The sequence below is a fragment of the Salmo salar genome, chromosome 10 (assembly GCF_965601325.2).
Source record: "Salmo salar chromosome 10, fSalSal1, whole genome shotgun sequence".
Taxonomy (NCBI): domain Eukaryota; kingdom Metazoa; phylum Chordata; class Actinopteri; order Salmoniformes; family Salmonidae; genus Salmo; species Salmo salar.
Window position 1 is genome coordinate 77,326,830 of NC_138300.1, and position 18,077 is coordinate 77,344,906.

At 44.8% G+C, this 18,077-nt stretch overlaps 1 protein-coding gene across 5 annotated transcripts in view; it reads right to left on the reverse strand.

The window, feature by feature from the left end:
- LOC106561048 (MOB kinase activator 2) overlaps positions 1–18,077 on the reverse strand; it is an 83,496-nt gene that overhangs the window by 6,136 nt on the left and 59,283 nt on the right. For 4 of the 5 annotated variants that reach the window (XM_045688099.2, XM_014124629.3, XM_014124627.3 and 1 more), the window contains 2 exons: positions 3,509–3,669; positions 1,995–2,088 (listed from right to left, as the gene is read on the reverse strand). In XM_045688099.2, coding sequence (XP_045544055.1) covers positions 1,995–2,088; positions 3,509–3,669 — 255 coding nt within the window. Of the gene's footprint in view, positions 1–1,994; positions 2,089–3,508; positions 3,670–13,108; positions 13,392–18,077 lie in introns of those variants that run through there. The other variant, XM_014124626.3, reaches the window with a different exon arrangement.

Consider the following 18,077-nt stretch of genomic DNA (forward strand, 5'->3'; position numbering starts at 1 on the left):
GAGCAAAGTACAGAGAGATCCTTGATGAAAACCTGCTCCAGAGCACTTAGGACCTTAGACTGGGGAGAAGGTTCACCTTCCAACAGGACAACGAACCTAAGCACACAGCCAAGACAATGCAGGAGTGGATTTGGGACAAGTCTCTAAATGTCCTTGAGTGGCCCTCCCCGAGCCCGGACTTGAACCCGATCAAAACACCTGTGCAGCGACGCTCCACATCCAACCTGTCAGAGCTTTAGAGGACCTGCAGAGAAGAATGGGATAAACTCCCCCAAATACAGGTGCCAAGCTTGTAACTTCATACCCAAGAAGACTCAAGACTGTAATCGTTGCTAAAGATGACTCAACAAATTACTGAGTAAAGGGTCTGAATAGTAACGTAAATTTGATATTTCAGTTTGCAAACATTTCTAAAAAAAGTTTTTTGATTTGTCATTATGGGGTATTGATGAGGGGGGGGAAAAACGATTTAATGTGTTTTAGAATAAGGCTGTTAATGTAACAAAACGTGGAAGTGAAGGGGTCTGAATACATTCCGAATGCACTCTATATGGACGATTTAACAGTTAGGATATTGATTATAGACCTAATTAAGTTTGTGTACACAAAAATCAACATATATTTTGATGTGTAAAAATAAAATAAAAAATGACTAAATAAATATATATTTTTTAAAAAAAACAATAAAAGTGATTTTTTTGGGGGGGGCTATTTCTCCGCCATCCTCACACACTGTTGCACCTACAACACTAATCTAGTGACCACTATTGGAGTTCTGCCCAAGCAAGGCATTTGATTGGTTTGACGTGTTGCAAGGCGTCACCGATTTACACCGGGTCTCCACCCCTATTTAGCCATTTTGTCTGCCATGAACTTCCCCAGGCTTCCCGTTCTCGACCAGGCTACCTGACAACAAATCTGTCACAGGCCTGTCATTCCTCAACGGCTTCTCCATTGTTTGCCTTCTCGCTGTCACTTTCATTTTCCACCGTGTGTGTGTGTGTGTGTGTGTGTGTGTGTGCCCGGGTGCGTGCAAACACACATTTGTAGTGTGGTTTAGCCTAAATGTGGGGGATCTGGTTTTTCCAGCCGTAAGTATACACAAGCGAGGAGGGCCTCTTTCCAAAGACAAGGGCTCCACACATGAAAACGGCACCCCGCCCTGACAGGGTCAACTCGTTGGGTGAATACTTAGTCAACCTCCTCCCCTCTGCTAGACAGGGATGAATAGTCCTCCATGTTGTGACGGTCTTTGACTCCGACTACTGTAGGTGTAGGCTCTGCCTTTGTACGGGGGGGGTAGACAAACTGTAGCTGTAGATAGCTCTTTGTACAGAGTAGAGGCATTCCTTTATGAACAGCTACGGCTGAAGGTGACATTTTTTTTTTTAAAGACTCGGTTTGGTGACTTCTGAGCTAAAGCCATCAGGGGATGGATGCATGGTATCGTGATGACTCGTGTCATGGCGCCCATGGAAAGTCCTACATATTCAACAGGATTTTCCTGAGAGAGACCAGAACTATTAGCTAGATAGGCCCCTCCGGTTTACTTGGCGATGGAACACAAACAAAAATGGCCATATCTCCCATCGGCTTCTCAGAACCATTCGATCTTGGACCTCCATCTAGGAACTCTGTGTTCTAAGTACAGAGACCTCACTATGCACCAGTCCAGCTAGGAACACGAGGCACCTCAGAAAGGCTCATGGGATTTGAGAACGCTCACAGCGAAAGCTACATTCCGACAGTCTCTCACTAGTATTAGACAGCGCTACAGTCCTCCACTTTACAGAGAGAGAGGCAGAGAGGCAGAGAGAGAGAGCGCGAGAGAAGGAAGACAACATGGAAAGTCAGGGGTAACAGCGCAGCCCTGGCGTCAGAAAGCTCTGCTGCTATCAAGACATGGGTCTGTATAATAGATGCGAGACTTCTGATAAATAACCCAATGGTAGGCCAGAGCACTGATGAATAAACCAATGGTGGGGGTGACTTACGTGTTACAGGCGGTCATGGCTTGACAGGTGTCCCCAGTGCAGAACTCGGAGATGGTGCTGTACTGCAGGTTTATAAGATTGAAGAAGGTCGTAGCTGAAGGGAGAGAAGAGGAATATTATCATGTATAATGTCATTATCACACTCCGCAACGAGTCTGCTCCAGCTCTAGCCTTGGTTAAATAGCCTACACGCATCAAATTCATTCAAATAGAGCCCCAGCTATGTTCATCTGTACAGACAACATTTCCAACAGCACCGTACATGTTCAGCCCCAGGTATTAAGCAGAGAGAGAGAGACAGACAGAAGGTTGGAGGTGCTGCTGGCTCCATCCATTCATGACCAGCATTTTAGCCCCAAGGTAACTTCTTCGTACGTTTCTCGTGCTTCTTCTTCGCCACGTTTGTGGCCAACCTTACGTAGCATAGAACGATACGGACGGGGGTCGGCCTTGTTGCGCAACTCCCTGATTTCACGTTAAAAAAAAACTCTCCCTCTGGAGAGCACCTGGCAGGTTGCTCAGTCTCCAAAACAAGCCCTGAGAGAACCTAAATAACTCCTGTGTCGTCCCCCACACGCGAAGCCTGATCAAACAACCCACAACCGAGACCCCGGGGCGTTTCAGGGCTTCACAAGCCCATAGAGAAGATGCCTCTAAACTATCAATATAGTTTATTGTATAGCGGAGAAGGCAATGTGTATAGAACAGGCAGTGGATTGTGAATAGTCTGGATGGAATATTCTGCTGTCTCAGCCTGCAGGGCATTACAGGGGCTCAGACACTTCCGGAGGAAACGTCTAAGATGGAGATGCCTGAGATAACATTGTTCTTATCGAGCCATTGTATATAGGCAATTTCAAGGTAAGATAGTGACATTTTCCTTTCAACGTGAAAAGTCGGAGTATATCAAACTAAAACCGATGATTGCAAAGTTGAACAAACCATATAACTCTTCGTACAAGGACTATGTTGAAGAATTTCCACAGAACATTTTACAAAAACTACATTTACTTGAAGAACAGTGCGGATGCAATGTTTGGTAACAGAATCGAGGCACAAACGGCACAAACCGTATCATACCAAAACTTTACATCCGCACTGTTCAAGTAAACGTGTTTTTGTAAAAGTTTCAGTGGATATCGCTAAGTAGTCATTGTGCATATAGTTATATGGTTTGTTTAACTTTGGAAATCATTGGTTTTTGTTTGACATACATTTTAAAGTACAAAATCGGTCTGTCACTCTTACCTTGGAATTGCCCATAGCGTAAGGAGCTGCACCTGGAGATAAATGTCTTGAGGATTTAGCTGCAGTGCTTTTATTGAATGCATGTTCAAAGAGAAGACACACTCTGGTACAGCAGAAATCCAGATGCCTGAATACTGGAGGAAACCTTCAAGTAAATCTGTCAAGTGTTTGGCTTTTCTGAAAGCTATGACGTGTCTGGAAAGACGAGCGGAAAGCTCAACACGACCCCCAAATATGTTATCTCAGCGTGTATGCTGCTGACTCACTGTTGCTGGCGAGCCATTCGTTGAGGTCTATCTCCCTGGGCAGCATCACCAGCTCTTTCAGGTCAAAGTCGACCACCCGTACTTTCGTGAACTCTGCCTCCAGATACTGCTTCTTCTCTTCCGCTGGCGGCTTCTTCCCATTGGGCTTCGTCTTAGACTTCCTGTAGGGGACAGGAAGAGAAGGGGGGTTATGAGCGAGGCACAGGGACAGTCACAGACGACAGAGAGGACATTTTAAGAACTACTCAGTTTGACAAAAAAAATAAAAAATAAAGGTAGATACCGTATCTAGCTAGTAGCCATTACATTGCAGAGGGTTGTTTCGTATTCATTAAATTCACTTCAACGGAAAGTGGAACTGAGCCGTATCACCCTGGCCTGAGTGTGTTATGTAAATCGCCTTTAGCAGACAACCTTGTTTCACACTCGCACACAGGTCAGTGCCAGGGTCGCCGTGTCTCTCCCGCCGTGGGGGTTTGAGCCCGCTAAAGGACCGTGCACCCAGCATCTGTACAGAGAGAATTCTGTTCCTGTACCGGACCCAGGGCATGACCCCTGACCTTCCGTAAGGGCCAGTTACCACACAGCTAGCCGCCAGCTGCGCCTTCCAGCGCTACTTTTAGCACGAGTCTGTCATATCACACCATCACTACACTTCCAGGGCCGTAACTCTCCGCCTTCCCTCACCCAAACAGCTAGTCCACTGTATCTAGGGGTTAAAGGTTGAATGAGTTAATAGGCTAGTGAGACTAGGCTGGGGGACACACCACAGACTTGGCTCCATTTACATAACAACGATTACGGCACTATTTTCTGGTGATCAGAGTTTAACATCTTGGGGATTTCACAGAGCTTTAACCTCGACTGAGTTTCAGCGTCCCACTTCAGAATGCGATCGGCGTTCTAACGGCGCAATTCCTCGCTCCCTCCTTTTTGATCATCTCCCTCCCTCCCTCATCTTAATTTCCTCCCTCACTCTTCCTCTCTCTTCGGGCTGTCTTATTACAGTGTTTGGGGTTGTTTGAGGACAGGGGAGTTCCACTTCCCTCCCTGAATTTATTGTGCCTCTGTTGACCCTCGTTTAAACTAACCCCCCCCCCCCTCCTTCCCCCAGCTCTCCCCACACCCTCTGTCTAAACACAATGTGCCCACCCTCCGTGTGCTCTTGGCTATAGCCTTTCCTTCCCACTCCCAGATCCTAATTCCCAGACGACTGACACCAGTCCAGAATCAGGAGAAAAAAAAAGAGCTGCCATAAAAACACTCAGTCTTCTCAACTGGAGCCGTGCAGAGGGAAGCCAACGCTCAAGATGACTGCTAGTTTGCTTTCCAAAGAGGGAGAAAACAGAGGCTGCCCACAGGCCTAATCAAGTACTTTCAGAAAGAGAAAGACTGAGGAGAAAAAAAAGAAAAAAAAGTTTGGACATTACACCCTCACATATCCATGGAAACTACTAAAACAGATTTACAAAACATGACAGACCTCTAGGAGGCCCGAGGCTTCTTGGACCGAGGAACACTGCTCAAAAAAAAACGTAACCTTTTAGTCCCCCAAGGCATATCTCTAGCTTCTCCCTTCCACACTAAGACATGCATAAACATTTTTTTTTAAAAGACAGAGGAAAGTAGCGTACAGACTATGTCTATTAACGTTCACTGCCAACTCGTCATGGTTCAGGACTTAAGACCACCCTCTGCTGTCTGACTTAGTGTCATGAGGACTAGACGGCTGTAGATCTGAAAGGTGAAAAGACACACGGACCTCAGCAGACAGGGCTGGTGTCTGGTCAGCGTTACTGGAGGATCAGGATGGCGACGCAGCTGCCGTGTCCAGCTGGTCATGCAATGAGAGGGAGAGGAGCAACAGCAAGCTGCAAGACTCCCAGAGAGGAGAGAGTGATAGACAAAAAGGGGGATAAGATGGAGACTTAAGGGTTCGACACAGCCAACAGCTGTGAGATCCAGTCTGTCGGTCAGCCAGCCGACGGTTCCAGTTTTGACCTCAACATCACCCTGCCCCCCACTTTCTGTTATAGATCGATAGCACCACGTCTACTCAAGAAAAGAGCTCACCTATCATTTAAAATGATAATGCTTTTGAACCCAGAACTTCCAGGCCCCTACAAGGAACTTAAAAATCAGAGCTGAGGAGGCGTGTTTGGTTATTGAATTTAAAAACAGGAATTAGGACCCCTGCACTGGCTCGCTCTGCATTCATCGCCCTTTGTGTGTGTTCAGTCTTGTCCACTTTTTTCTTCAAACCACCACGCGTGCAACGACCTTGACAAAAAACACACACAGAAAACACACGACACACTTGAAGAACCCATTACTGTGGGCTAGAATAGGTACCTAAACGCTATAATTTGAGTCACAGGCTTCAAAGCTCTCCTACAAGCAGCGTCTTTAGACCGCCTGGCTGGTGAGCGTGACTACATAGTCTACGGCATGCATGGTTTCCTCCTAGTACCAGGCAATGTCAACTTCCTGCCCAGAAACGCATCTGGCCCTGGTCTCGGGTCTGGTCTAGCCTGGCCTGGTGAGGAGGAATACAATGCCTTTTATGGCAAAGACTCTGCCTGGGAGAACTTTACCACGAGCAGCCACAGCCTGTGTGTGTGTGTGTGTGTGTGTCGGGGGAGCGATCCTGGCAAAAAGGAAGTTTTCTTTATCCTAAAATAAAGTAATGAATCCAGAAAATACCTCAGAGGCATGGTGCGGAAAATGACGAAATTAGGGAGGAGAGACAGGAAATGACTCAGTGAAACAAATGTAAGTAATTTTTTTAAAGAACAAGCACAACGGTTTTCTGAAGGGCTTATGGAAGTCGTTGAAAACGTGTGTACTCTGATAATATCTGTAGATGAAGACTTACTGGCTGGCGATAAGCTGTTTCACATGACAGAACATGTAGCTGACAAGCATGGATCACATACACCTGTCTCACTGCTCCTTGAGGGAGAAGAGCAAGGGAAGAAGACAGACAGACAGCAATTACAAATGTATAATAGTGGAGAAAGGAAATGGGGTGAGAAAGATGAAGAGATAAGAGAACAGATAGAGGGCACAGAAAGATGAAGAGAAAGGGCAGAGCCAGAGGAAAGAGGTTGGAGAGGGGAGTGCAGGGCCTGAGGCTCTTGACCCTGACTGGACAGGTGAGTCTGTGGATAGAGTGAGAGGGGGTTAGGAGAGACAGGGCTACATTAAAATAAGTAAAGAAGGAAAAAGGGTAAGAGAAAGAATAAATGAGGGATAAAATATGTCAAATATAACCTTCTCTCACCTCAGAGAAGTGGTCACACTGAACCCGAAAAGAGGACAGAGTGTGCGATCCTCGTTTTTCGGGAAACTTATGTGGATCGTTTCGTTTCTGGAGTGGACCATTCAGTGCCTGTGAGCACCCCTCTTCAAGTGGAGAAAGTCCATAGATTATCTACCAGCTGAACTGTGTGTTCACAGAGGTTTCAGAGTGCCAGCCATGTTGGTGAAGTGAAGGGCAACAACTCTTGCTTAAATTGGCCTGGTGAACTGTGGAGACATCTAATGATTTGCAGATGGAAGTGGTTAATGCAATCTGTGACGGGGAACAGCGTTCGCATCCGTCCAACACGGTTACCGTAAACAAGATGGTTTCTAGCACACACGAGCGCAGATCTAGGATCAGCTTACACTCCCCATAAGCTTAAACAGAAGGAACAAACACATGGACCCCACAATGATTTGGGGAGAAGAATGTGCACTAATAAAGTTGTGCCAGACAACGTGAGCAGTTTTTCCCCCGTTCTCTCTGAAGGGTAGTTATGATGGATTTGCAAAGCACCTGCTGAGCATGCTTCCTGTATCTCTGGTATGTGGGGGTGAGCTTCACACCAGAGAAACATGCTGCTTTTCTCACCACCTGGGTTTCATTCAATAATGTAATACCAGCCGAACAGCAGTGGGAACACCACCCTACAGTGTCTACAGTGAGGGTAGAGGAGGAGACGACAACAGATAAGGAACAGATACCTGAATGATGTTCTTGTACTTTGTTGACCAACAAAAATTTCATCGGAACCACAACCCTAGAAACAAACCAAACATGTCAGAGGCCAAAAAGAGAAGCAATAGAAAGTCAAGAGGTAGTTAGCAACAGATACGATTAGCATCCCTGAAAAATATTAATTTTGTTGAAATATAATTTGATCTATGAGAAATTAGGCAAATTGATTGCACCCAAATTTGTATTTATAGGATTCTGATAACATTCAATAAATATACTACCCAACATACAATTTGGACCAAACTTCTTCCTACCAATGAGTAAGACATCCCAAACATGGTCAAAAGCCACCCATGGACCCCCCAACCCAATCCCACACCAACCGCCAGTATACAGAATCAGTTCTATGTTTGACAAGTAGAAAGAAGCTGTGGCTTGGAGTATTTCATTTCCATACTAATGTACTGTATGCCCTGTGAATCTGGTGCCCCCCCCCCCCCCAACAATGTTGCAAGTTTGTTAGCTCAAGCTTCAGGCTGGACCAAGTTGATACAATGTTTCAAGTTCCTTGCAGAGCAATAGAAGTTAATTTTAGATTTGTATCATTCTCATTTAGATAGAATTTGTATTAATCACATGAATGATTTTGAGATAAAGATTTTATTATAAAATAAACTGTTCTAAAAAATGTGCATATGAAAATCATAACTGGCACGCAGATCGGTAGAAATGGTATGACAAATTGGCACTCCAAATGAAAAAAAAGGTTGCCGACCCCTGGTGTATTCTATTACTGGCAACTTCAGGGGTGTATAATCTGCGAAGGCCAGCAGCGTGGTGGCTCGGGAAAAGGTTATCTTGATCTCTGGCTCCCTTGAGTCATTTGTGTGTCTACATTATTTAATTACAATGTGCTTAAAGCATCCAACAAGCTCAGTAGCCTACATATAGCTGATTTTATGAACACACATAGGGTGTGTCTATATACAGTGCATTGGTAAAGTATTCAGGCTCCTTCACTTTTTCCACGTGTTAGATTAAGGCTGTAACAATGTATTAAATTAATTTGCCTGAATCTACACACAACACCCCAAAAAGGACAAAGCGAAAACAGGTTTTTAGAACACAAGGGCGTCCATCATTCTTAAAATGGAAGCAGTTTGGAACCACCAAAACTCTTCCTAGAGCCCGGCCAAACTGAACAATCGGGGGAGAAGAACTCGATGGTCATTCTGACAGAGCTCCAGAGTTCCTCTGTGGAGATGGGAGAACCTTCCAGAAGGACAACCATATCTGCAGCACTCCACCAATCAGGCCTTTATGGTAGAGTGGCCAGACAGAAGCCACTCCTCAGCAAAAGGCACATGACCGCCCGCTTGGAGTTTGCTAAAAGACACCTCAAGGACTCTGACCATGAGAAACAAGATTCTCTCGTCTGATGAAACCAAGATTGAACTCTTTGGCCTGAATGCCAAGTAACACGTCTGAAGGAAACCTGGCACCGCTCATCACCTGGCCAATACCATCCCTATGGTGAAGCATGGTGCTGGCAGCATCATGCTGTGGGGCTGTTTTTCTGCAGCAGGGACTGGGAGACTAGTCAGTAGAGGGAAAGATGAACAGAGCAAAGTAGGAGAGATCCTTGATGAAAACCTGCTCTAGAGCGCTCAGGACCTCAGACTGGGGCAAAGGTTCACCCTCCAACAGAACAACAACCCTAAGCGCACAGCCAAGACAACGCAGGAGTGGCTTCGGGACAAGTCTCTGAATGTCCTTGAGTGGCCCAGTCAGAATTGGAAAAAGTCCCCAAATACATGTGCCAAGCTTTTAGCGTCATACCCACGAAGACTCGAGGCTGTAATCGCTGTCAAAGGTGCTTCAACAAAGCACCGAGTAAAGGGTCTGAATACTTATGTAAATTTGATGTTTGTTAATACATTTGCACAAAAAAAATTGTCTTTGCTTTGTCTTTAAAAAAAAAGTATCCGTTTTAGAATAAGGCTGTACCATAAAATGTGGGAAGTGAGGGAGTCTGAATAGTTTCCGAATGCAGTTATGGAAAAATACACTTTCACCACCAGTCGATTGGTCGAAAGAACAAACGACTCTTGGTCGACTAAGATTTAGGGGCAGCCCTAGATCTATTTCAGGCGTCTAAATTGAGTATACTTCTCAAACGGTTCTTTTTCCCTGAAAAACCACAGACAGAGGAGCAGGCCGAGCCAACCAAGCCACGGCAGCCATTACTGGGCTATAAAGAGAGAGGAGTAAGGGCAGAAATCTCCACACATTTCATACTCAGCTAGTCTAGGTAGAAATGTGCAACAATGGCAGTCTTCTCGGATTTCTTCTACTTTTAGAAGTCAAAGCCAAACTGTCCCGAGGCCGGTTTGATAGTCTTCTTTTGCCATGCGAATTCTGTTAAGTCTGTTTTTCGTAACCTAGTTGAATATACGTTTTCATGCCATGTTTCCTACAATCACATCAATTTCCCTTCATGGCATACAGGATCACTAGACTTGACAGAAACCAATGTGTTGGAGGCTGGGGGTCCCATCCAGCACGTGCCGGTGTGCTGCAATAGGGCTAAACCCCATTCAGAGCCCCACTGCCCCGCTGAGCCCATAAAGAACCCCTGCCGACACTAATGTAAGGGCATCAACATCACAACAGACGTGTGTGAGGGGGAGAACAGCTTACAAGCGTCACTCCTTTGATCTAGGTGTTTGACTGCATGCGAGTAGTGGGATTTTTGGAGTAGCGGACACCTTTTGGTAACACGATAGCCTTGCTGGTACCTCTCCCATTCACAGCGGAGCAATATCAATATAGTTTTTCTTTTGTCTTTGTGAAATCAAGGAAGAGTCGCCTTCCCTTGCTAGTAGAAGCTAGTTGGCAGCCTGGCTAAAAACATAGCAAGCTAGCCTTGTTAGCTTCCCACATCTCCATGTGAAATTATCAAAATGTATAATAAAAGAATATGCCCTGGCAAATACTCTTATACTTGGAGTTGAATATGCTGCTTGTGTATTCATTCCCCATATAAGCTAAAAATAGAACGTCATGTTTTGGTCACGAAGAAGAAGAAGAAAAAGCACATGGCTAGCTAGTTGGCTAAAGTAGGTTTTACCATTTCACAATAGTCTGTAATTACTAGTTATTACTTCTAAACAAAACACATTTTTGGGTGGATTCTTGTTGTTTGGTTTACTATTTGAAGCAGTGGCTGAGGTTATATGTGGTTATCAATGCAAAATAGGCTACTTTGATGAATAGCCTATAGATCAGATGAAACAACCAAGCGACAACACTGCCCCTGCTGCTGCGGAAGGAATCATTTGATGCATCTCAATTTTCGGGTGGTAAAAAAAAAGCGTATTGAATGCCGTCCCTTCTGTGATGAAAAAATTACATTGCAACACTGAGAACTATGCAATCATCGGCTGCGTTTCACACAGGCAAACCAATTCTGATCTTTTTCCAATTATTATTATTTTTTTTTTTGGCCAATCACAGATCTTTTTCAGAGCTGGGCAAATTTTTTGTTGTTGCAAAAACAAGATCAGAATTGGACTGCCTGTCTAAACGCTGTCATATAGTCTCCCTTTTGTTATTCTTCCTCAAATGGTCACTGAACTGGAAAATCCACTTGACGGTGATAGAAGTTCATTTTAAAAAGCAGTACGTGTAGGCTACATGCATCAACCGATTGCAATCACTGTGGCATTCTAGCGCCATTGAAAGGAGGGGCATGCAGAAGAACTTGTCGTTACCTGTTAGGTTTGACAGATTGCCATCTGCTACTGTAATGTACAATAATACATTCTTGTGACTGCTGTACTGTAAATAATTCATTCTTACAGCACGGAATCCGAAAATGGTGGGCATTCTTAAACAGATACTTCAAGATTTTGGCAATGAGGCTCTTATCTGCTTCCCCAGGTTCAGATGAACTTGTGGATACCATGTTTATGACTGCGTGCAGTTTGTAGGAAGTTGACAACTAGTGTCAGAGGAATTATCATTGCCGTGGGAAAATCCGTCTAGCCTCCTTTATAATGGACACAGAAACATAAAAATTGGATTTATGAGTTCATCAGACTCTGGGGAAGTAGATAAAAAGGGCCTCATTGACAAAATCCTGAAGTATCCAAATACTGTACATAGCGGTATCTATTATCTAAGGTTCCATAATTGGGACTGAATGTTTCCAAGCGTTTAGGTAGCGGTAAGAGAAGGGAAACTTCAAAGAGAAACTAACCAGCATGGTCGGTCTGTCAACTCTGTCCCATGAAGGATTAGCCTCATTACAGTCTCTCAAAAGACTTCACAAGGAAAAGCCACACTGACAGGCCCCATGGATAGGCCAACAAGTTTTAAACTGACTATGTGACTTAACAAGGTACAATTCTGAGCCGGTGGGCCTGAATTGTAGCCTATTTGGGTGTTTAAAAGAGTGTTTCCTGGTATAAGGGTCAAGAGCGTTTCCTGGTTTTTTAAAAAACAAGGTGTCTACTTCCAGCCATGCACATACAGACTAAGGCAGTCGTTGTCATGGGTTACGTGGTGTACATTTCCCCACAGTGCTAGAGTTCTTCATGGGATGATTTCTGAAAGTGGGTCTGTGATTGTTTTTGTTTTTTTGTATTTGTTTCGTGACCCACAAAACACATTTGATTCTAACACTATTTGGATCATACATTCTTTAAGTCTAAGTTACATCTGTAGTTTGCAATACTGAAACAGTTGGCCTCAAAATGCTTTTAAAGGTGTGTCGTGATGTTTTATATAGATAATGTAGGACCATAAACATATTTCTATCCAAAACACCTCTAAGTAAGCAATGTTTTTGTTTGAATTGGTTAAAACGGAAGTTGGGGCTTTAATTATTTAGTGGTTGAGGAGACATATCACATTGCTCTTGTTCAGTCTTGCTGGGGAAAGCTGTCGAGCAGTCGCTGAATGCCAAACCAAATTCCACTGACTAGTGAATTGCTGTTAACCTGGAACCTGAGAGTCGAAAAGCCTGTAATTGCAGTTTAAGACACACAGCAATTTCCTTTTTAAATTGTGAGCTGTAAACAATACTAAGACGAGAAAACAGTAGGCCTGTGTTTAAACGAATGGAAGTTGGGCATAGTTCGAACCAAGAACTGATTTAGAGTCGAATATTTAACGACATGAAAAGGACACTAACGTTACATACTTCTCACACGGTAGCGATGTTGGTCGTCACACACACCGTGGATACACTGTTGCTTCTACACCAACCGTCCGTATCATGTTAACAGTGAGTCTAGAGCCTACTTTGTTCACATTTGATCCAAAACGGTACATTTCTTTTTTTTCTAAAATCAGAATTACATCTAAAACACACCAACAAGCATATACTATGCAGAATAAACCCGTTCTTTTTTTGTAAATTGCAAACGCAGACGCGTCTTATAAAACGTAGCCTAAACCAAATTGTATTTCCCAAAAATAAGCCATTGATTTGGATGTTCCTCCTGCTGTCCCATGGAAAGTTCCACTATAAACCAAGCATGCTGCTGTCACGCGTACCGTCGAACGAGCAAACTACACGGAAAAGTCAACTCCAAAATACGTTTTTTTTTTACCTTAATACTTTGCCCACCGCCTGAAGGACCATTTTACAACTTAATCCGCTTTTCGAGTTCCTCTGTGAGTGCATATCCGTATTGTCTGCTGAAATGGGACTATAATCTCCGACCATAGCTGAGTGGAAGAAAAAGAAAAAAGAACTTTTCAAAACAACGTCTCTCGCCACACCGTTCCTCTCCGAAGAGGCTGCAAAATGAAATACTTCCAAAAAAAATTGGACGGTCGGCTAACGTTACAAAAGACCTGAAGAGAGAAACCTATTTGTGGCTCTCGCAAACTGCCCCCCCCCCCCCCACCCTTCTCCACTTGCAGCCAATCCGGGGAGAGAAGAGTCCTTGAGGTGCGAAACCAGAACCCCCACAATAAGGGAAAAAGGGGGGGGATACCTAGTCACTTGACCAACTGAATGATTTGAACAGAAATGGGTCTTCCGCATTTAACCCAACCCCATCTGATTCAGAGAGGTGCGGGGAGCTGCCTTAAAATGGCCATCAACGTCATCGGCGCCCGTGGAAATGAAGGACGTCACAGCTTGCTCATGTGGACGTGGTCCATGTTCTTCCTTGAAGCGCTGTCGCAAAGCAGCGACGAAAAGAGCCAGGTGGGTCTGGAGGCTACATGTTCAGGATTCTGTGCTACACAGTAGCCATAACGGTACTCTAGTTAATAATGATCACACTGTGGTATGAATACCCCATCTACTGTGACAGTTGTAACTTTTGTTATACCATAGTAATAACTGTCGTTACTCTTCTGTAACAACTTTAAAACAATACCAAAAACATATTGTAAACACAAAGTGGTCTTATCAGTTTAAAACAGAAGTACTCTAAAATTCTTCAGCCTGAGGCTATCCCTACTATGTACCACCCAGCTGGATAAAAAAAAATCCTAAAATAAAATTAAAAAAAATTAAAATGTACAATTAGATGGCAGCAATGACCTAGATATTTGTTGCACAGGCCTCGAGTCATCTCACTAGACAGCAGAACGTGGTTGGTTCGTGATAGGCTACATGTTGAGACGGCGAGGCCACATTCTTGTGGTTGACTTCAAACCTCACCTGGAACTTCACTATGAGGCCGGGAGATGAGGCAGTAGATGGCCATGTAGCGACTTGACTTTGGCACAACAGGACTGGTGGTGTACAGGTGAGGTAAACCAGCTCTGAAAGCCCCCAATTAAGAACGAGTGTGAAGGCTGAGGCGGCGGCGTCGTCGTTCCGGCGCAAGTCTGAGGTCGGGTTGAATAGAGGCATTACGCAATCGGGACTTGGTTGATATCGATCCTCAACATTGCGAGTACAAAGCAATCTTGAAATAGGCCTACTACGGCCTTGTGACGGCAAAAGAAAGTGAAGACAGACAGAAGAAAAAAAGTCAGGCTACAAAGGATCGTGGATAAAAAAGGCATACATCTTTCTTTCTCCCCACTATCCTCAGACACTTCTTTCCCCATCTTTCATTCTCCCCCTCCATTTTATCTCTTCCTTTCCTCTTCTAAAGCATCTCAGAGTGCTGATCTAGGATCAAGTAACCCCCCCCCCCCCCCCCCGTCAATATAATGTAATTCATTATTATCTAAAATCCAAAACTGACCCTAGATCAGCACTCCTACTCAGAGACACTATAAATATGGGCGCAGGTTTCTCTCCTTGCCCCCCCTTCTCTCCGGCTGGACCAGTGGGCATGCAGCTGCAGATGTGAGACATACCAGCGGATTGCTGTAGCATGGACGCTCACAAAGACACACTAATCGGTGTGTGTGTGTGTGTGTGTGTGTGTGTGTGTGTGTGTGTATGTGTATATATCTCACAGAGAGTCAGTGTGTAAGGGTCTGAGTACGTCAGGGTCAATCAGTGCGTTTGAAAAGTCTTCACATGCTTGTGTGCATCAGAGAGAGAGACCCTGCTTGTTTGTGTGCTGTGGTGGCTGTGAACCCCTATCATGTACATCTTACAAGTATCTGAGAGTGAGGTGGTCTGATAAGGGCCATGTACAGGTCCATCTGCACGCTCTGCCAGCGTGGCTCCTTCTTGGGGTCATGTCTCCCCACCTGGCCCCCAAGACAGAGCTCACTCGGGGGGGGGGGGGGGGGGGGCATCATCGCTCTGAATGGCTGCTGCTGTGGCGAGGAGAAAGAGAGAGAGGGCCAGGACAGGCCAGGGCCTTTTCTCAGGAGCTATTTATAACCTCTGCCTGGTCTATACTGACCAGAGAGAAAGGGGGAGAGAGGGAAGGGGAGAGATTGAAAGAGGTGGTGAGGACAGAGAGGGCCATGGGTGAACAGCTCTAAACGGCTTTGGGCCCTACCTGAGGTGGTGACCACTGAAGTGAAAAACAATGTCATGGAAAAAAAAAAAGTTTCCATCCATTTGCTTACAGCTATTACATCAGCAGTCACCTAAAATAGAAAGGCAGCCATTCAAGACCACTGGGCCACAGCCAGAGCCTCTGCATTCAGAATGAACTCCATTCAAGACCGAGGGCTCAATCAGGCTTCAAGGTCAAAGACAACTTAATGAAGTACTGTTCCTGGAGTTAAAAAGCAACTCAGTTGCTGGAAAGTACTAATCCATTATTGTACATGAGCTGATTTGGGTCTAAATTATGCTGATAACTACAACTAATGAATTGCTGTCGTTTCTGCAGTTCAAAAAAAGTTGGCTAATGTAGTTAGCAATGTGACCCAACATAGAGGTTTTATTTCTACCTGGAAGGCCCCAACTACAGACCTAGCCTACAAGTTGGAATCGTTCACACAAATAAACACAGTTCTCAGGTAGCCTAAGATTTGACGTGGGTGGAATCTGCGGTCAGACACATTCCTCGTGTACCGGACAGAGAGAAGACTATGATTCTTAGCTACTGCTGACGTCACCGACAGCAGCTTCTTCCGAGACAAGACATGGCTCCACTCACCGTGCCGCCTGGTTTAACCGTACCACCCACACACACACACACATAAACCATTAACTCACACTCAAAAAATTCTCAGGCTCTCTCGCCATTCCATGGAAGAAGCGCACACCTAGGACAACGGACATAAACCATATTCTGTGGAACAAAGATGAGCATCCCTGGAAACCACAGTGTCTGCTTTGAGGCCCAGATTCAATAAGAACACAAATTACTCATTGAAATACAACGTGGGGGGGGGGGGTGGTAAAAGAGTTGCGTAAGGTGGTTGCTGGAAACACTGACGTCAATGACCAGGAATTATGACTGGCTGCTCCAGGAATGACGGTGAGGTAAAGTCAAGCTGATGGCTGATGCTCAATAAACCATCTATAAACACTATCATCCAACTCGAGAGACAACGCAAGCAAAACAAAACGGCGGTATGGGAAAATGACAGCGTTTCATGTTATTTAAATATTTAAGCCTACGTCAGGGACCAGAAAAGGGTGTGGTGGTAACGAGTACGCCGGTGAACGAAAAATAAAAATGGCGATTCACTCTGCCGTGATGAAGGACGTGACAATCACAGCCACTCAGAATAGAACGAACAACCGTGAGAAAACATGACGAAGCCAAGGTCAAAAGCTTTGGCCAAAACTGAACCCGAAACTTGATTGGTCAATTACTAGGCTATGTAAAATAACTGGGAGAAAACATTTTGAAATGGGGTTCATGTTAACAAAAAAAGGTGTTTTCCAATCTCCACCCAAAATGTGCGTAGTTGACGTCAAAACTAAAAGCTAGTACCCTTGTCCCCTTCAATAAAATTGGCCGAGCTGGCTGGTCCCCTGCGCGGACAGACATTCCACCATTTTAAGACAAAGAAAACACAGATTCTTCACAGCAGCAGCAGACGCGCATCGGGCCTGGCAACAGCTCAGTCCCACCCCTTGCACCCCATGATATAGCCAATGGCACTGTAGAATTACCTTGAATGACTGGTGTAGTGACCAATGGAATGGCAGAATTTGGGCACCCCCCCCCCCCCCCCACGCTACAGTGGAGTTGGGTGACTCTCTGGTCTTTGTGTGTGAGAGTGCGCAGTGCAGTGTGTTTAGGTAAGGACTTAGCCAGTGAAAACAGTGCAGGCTGAGGGTCTTAATATCTGTGGGAGTTCCTAACGGCCCAGGATCTACTCAAACACTGAACCCTGTGACCTACCAGGGAAATGCAATCCTGTAGGTGCCCTAGAAGGTGCCAGTGTGTGTATGTAACAATATTTATAGTCTTTATGTGTCAGGTGTGTGTGTGTGTGTGTGTGTGTGTGTGTGGTGTACACAAAAGGCAAATCCGGACAACAGAAGTAACAAGTAAATGGTAGACCTACCAATGACACAGTGATTTTACTGATATCAATTTTGTTTATGAATTAAGTGATTCAAGCTTGTAATTCCGCTACCAAATTGGTAACAGAACTACCGTACCGGAATTACTGTGCTGTACTCCTACTGTCCTCTCTTCCACTGACATACTGTTATGTTCAGCTCAGTGTCTCCTGTTACTGTCCTCTCTTCCACTGACATACTGTTATGTTCAGCTCAGTGTCTCCTGTTACTGTCCTCTCTTCCACTGACATACTGTTATGTTCAGCTCATAGTGTCTCCTGTTACTGTCCTCTCTTCCACTGACATACTGTTATGTTCAGCTCATAGTGTCTCCTGTTACTGTCCTCTCTTCCACTGACATACTGTTATGTTCAGCTCATAGTGTCTCCTGTTACTGTCCTCTCTTCCACTGACATACTGTTATGTTCAGCTCATAGTGTCTCCTGTTACTGTCCTCTCTTCCACTGACATACTGTTATGTTCAGCTCATAGTGTCTCCTGTTACTGTCCTCTCTTCCACTGACATACTGTTATGTTCAGCTCATAGTGTCTCCTGTTACTGTCCTCTCTTCCACTGACATACTGTTATGTTCAGCTCATAGTGTCTCCTGTTACTGTCCTCTCTTCCACTGACATACTGTTATGTTCAGCTCAGTGTCTCCTGTTACTGTCCTCTCTTC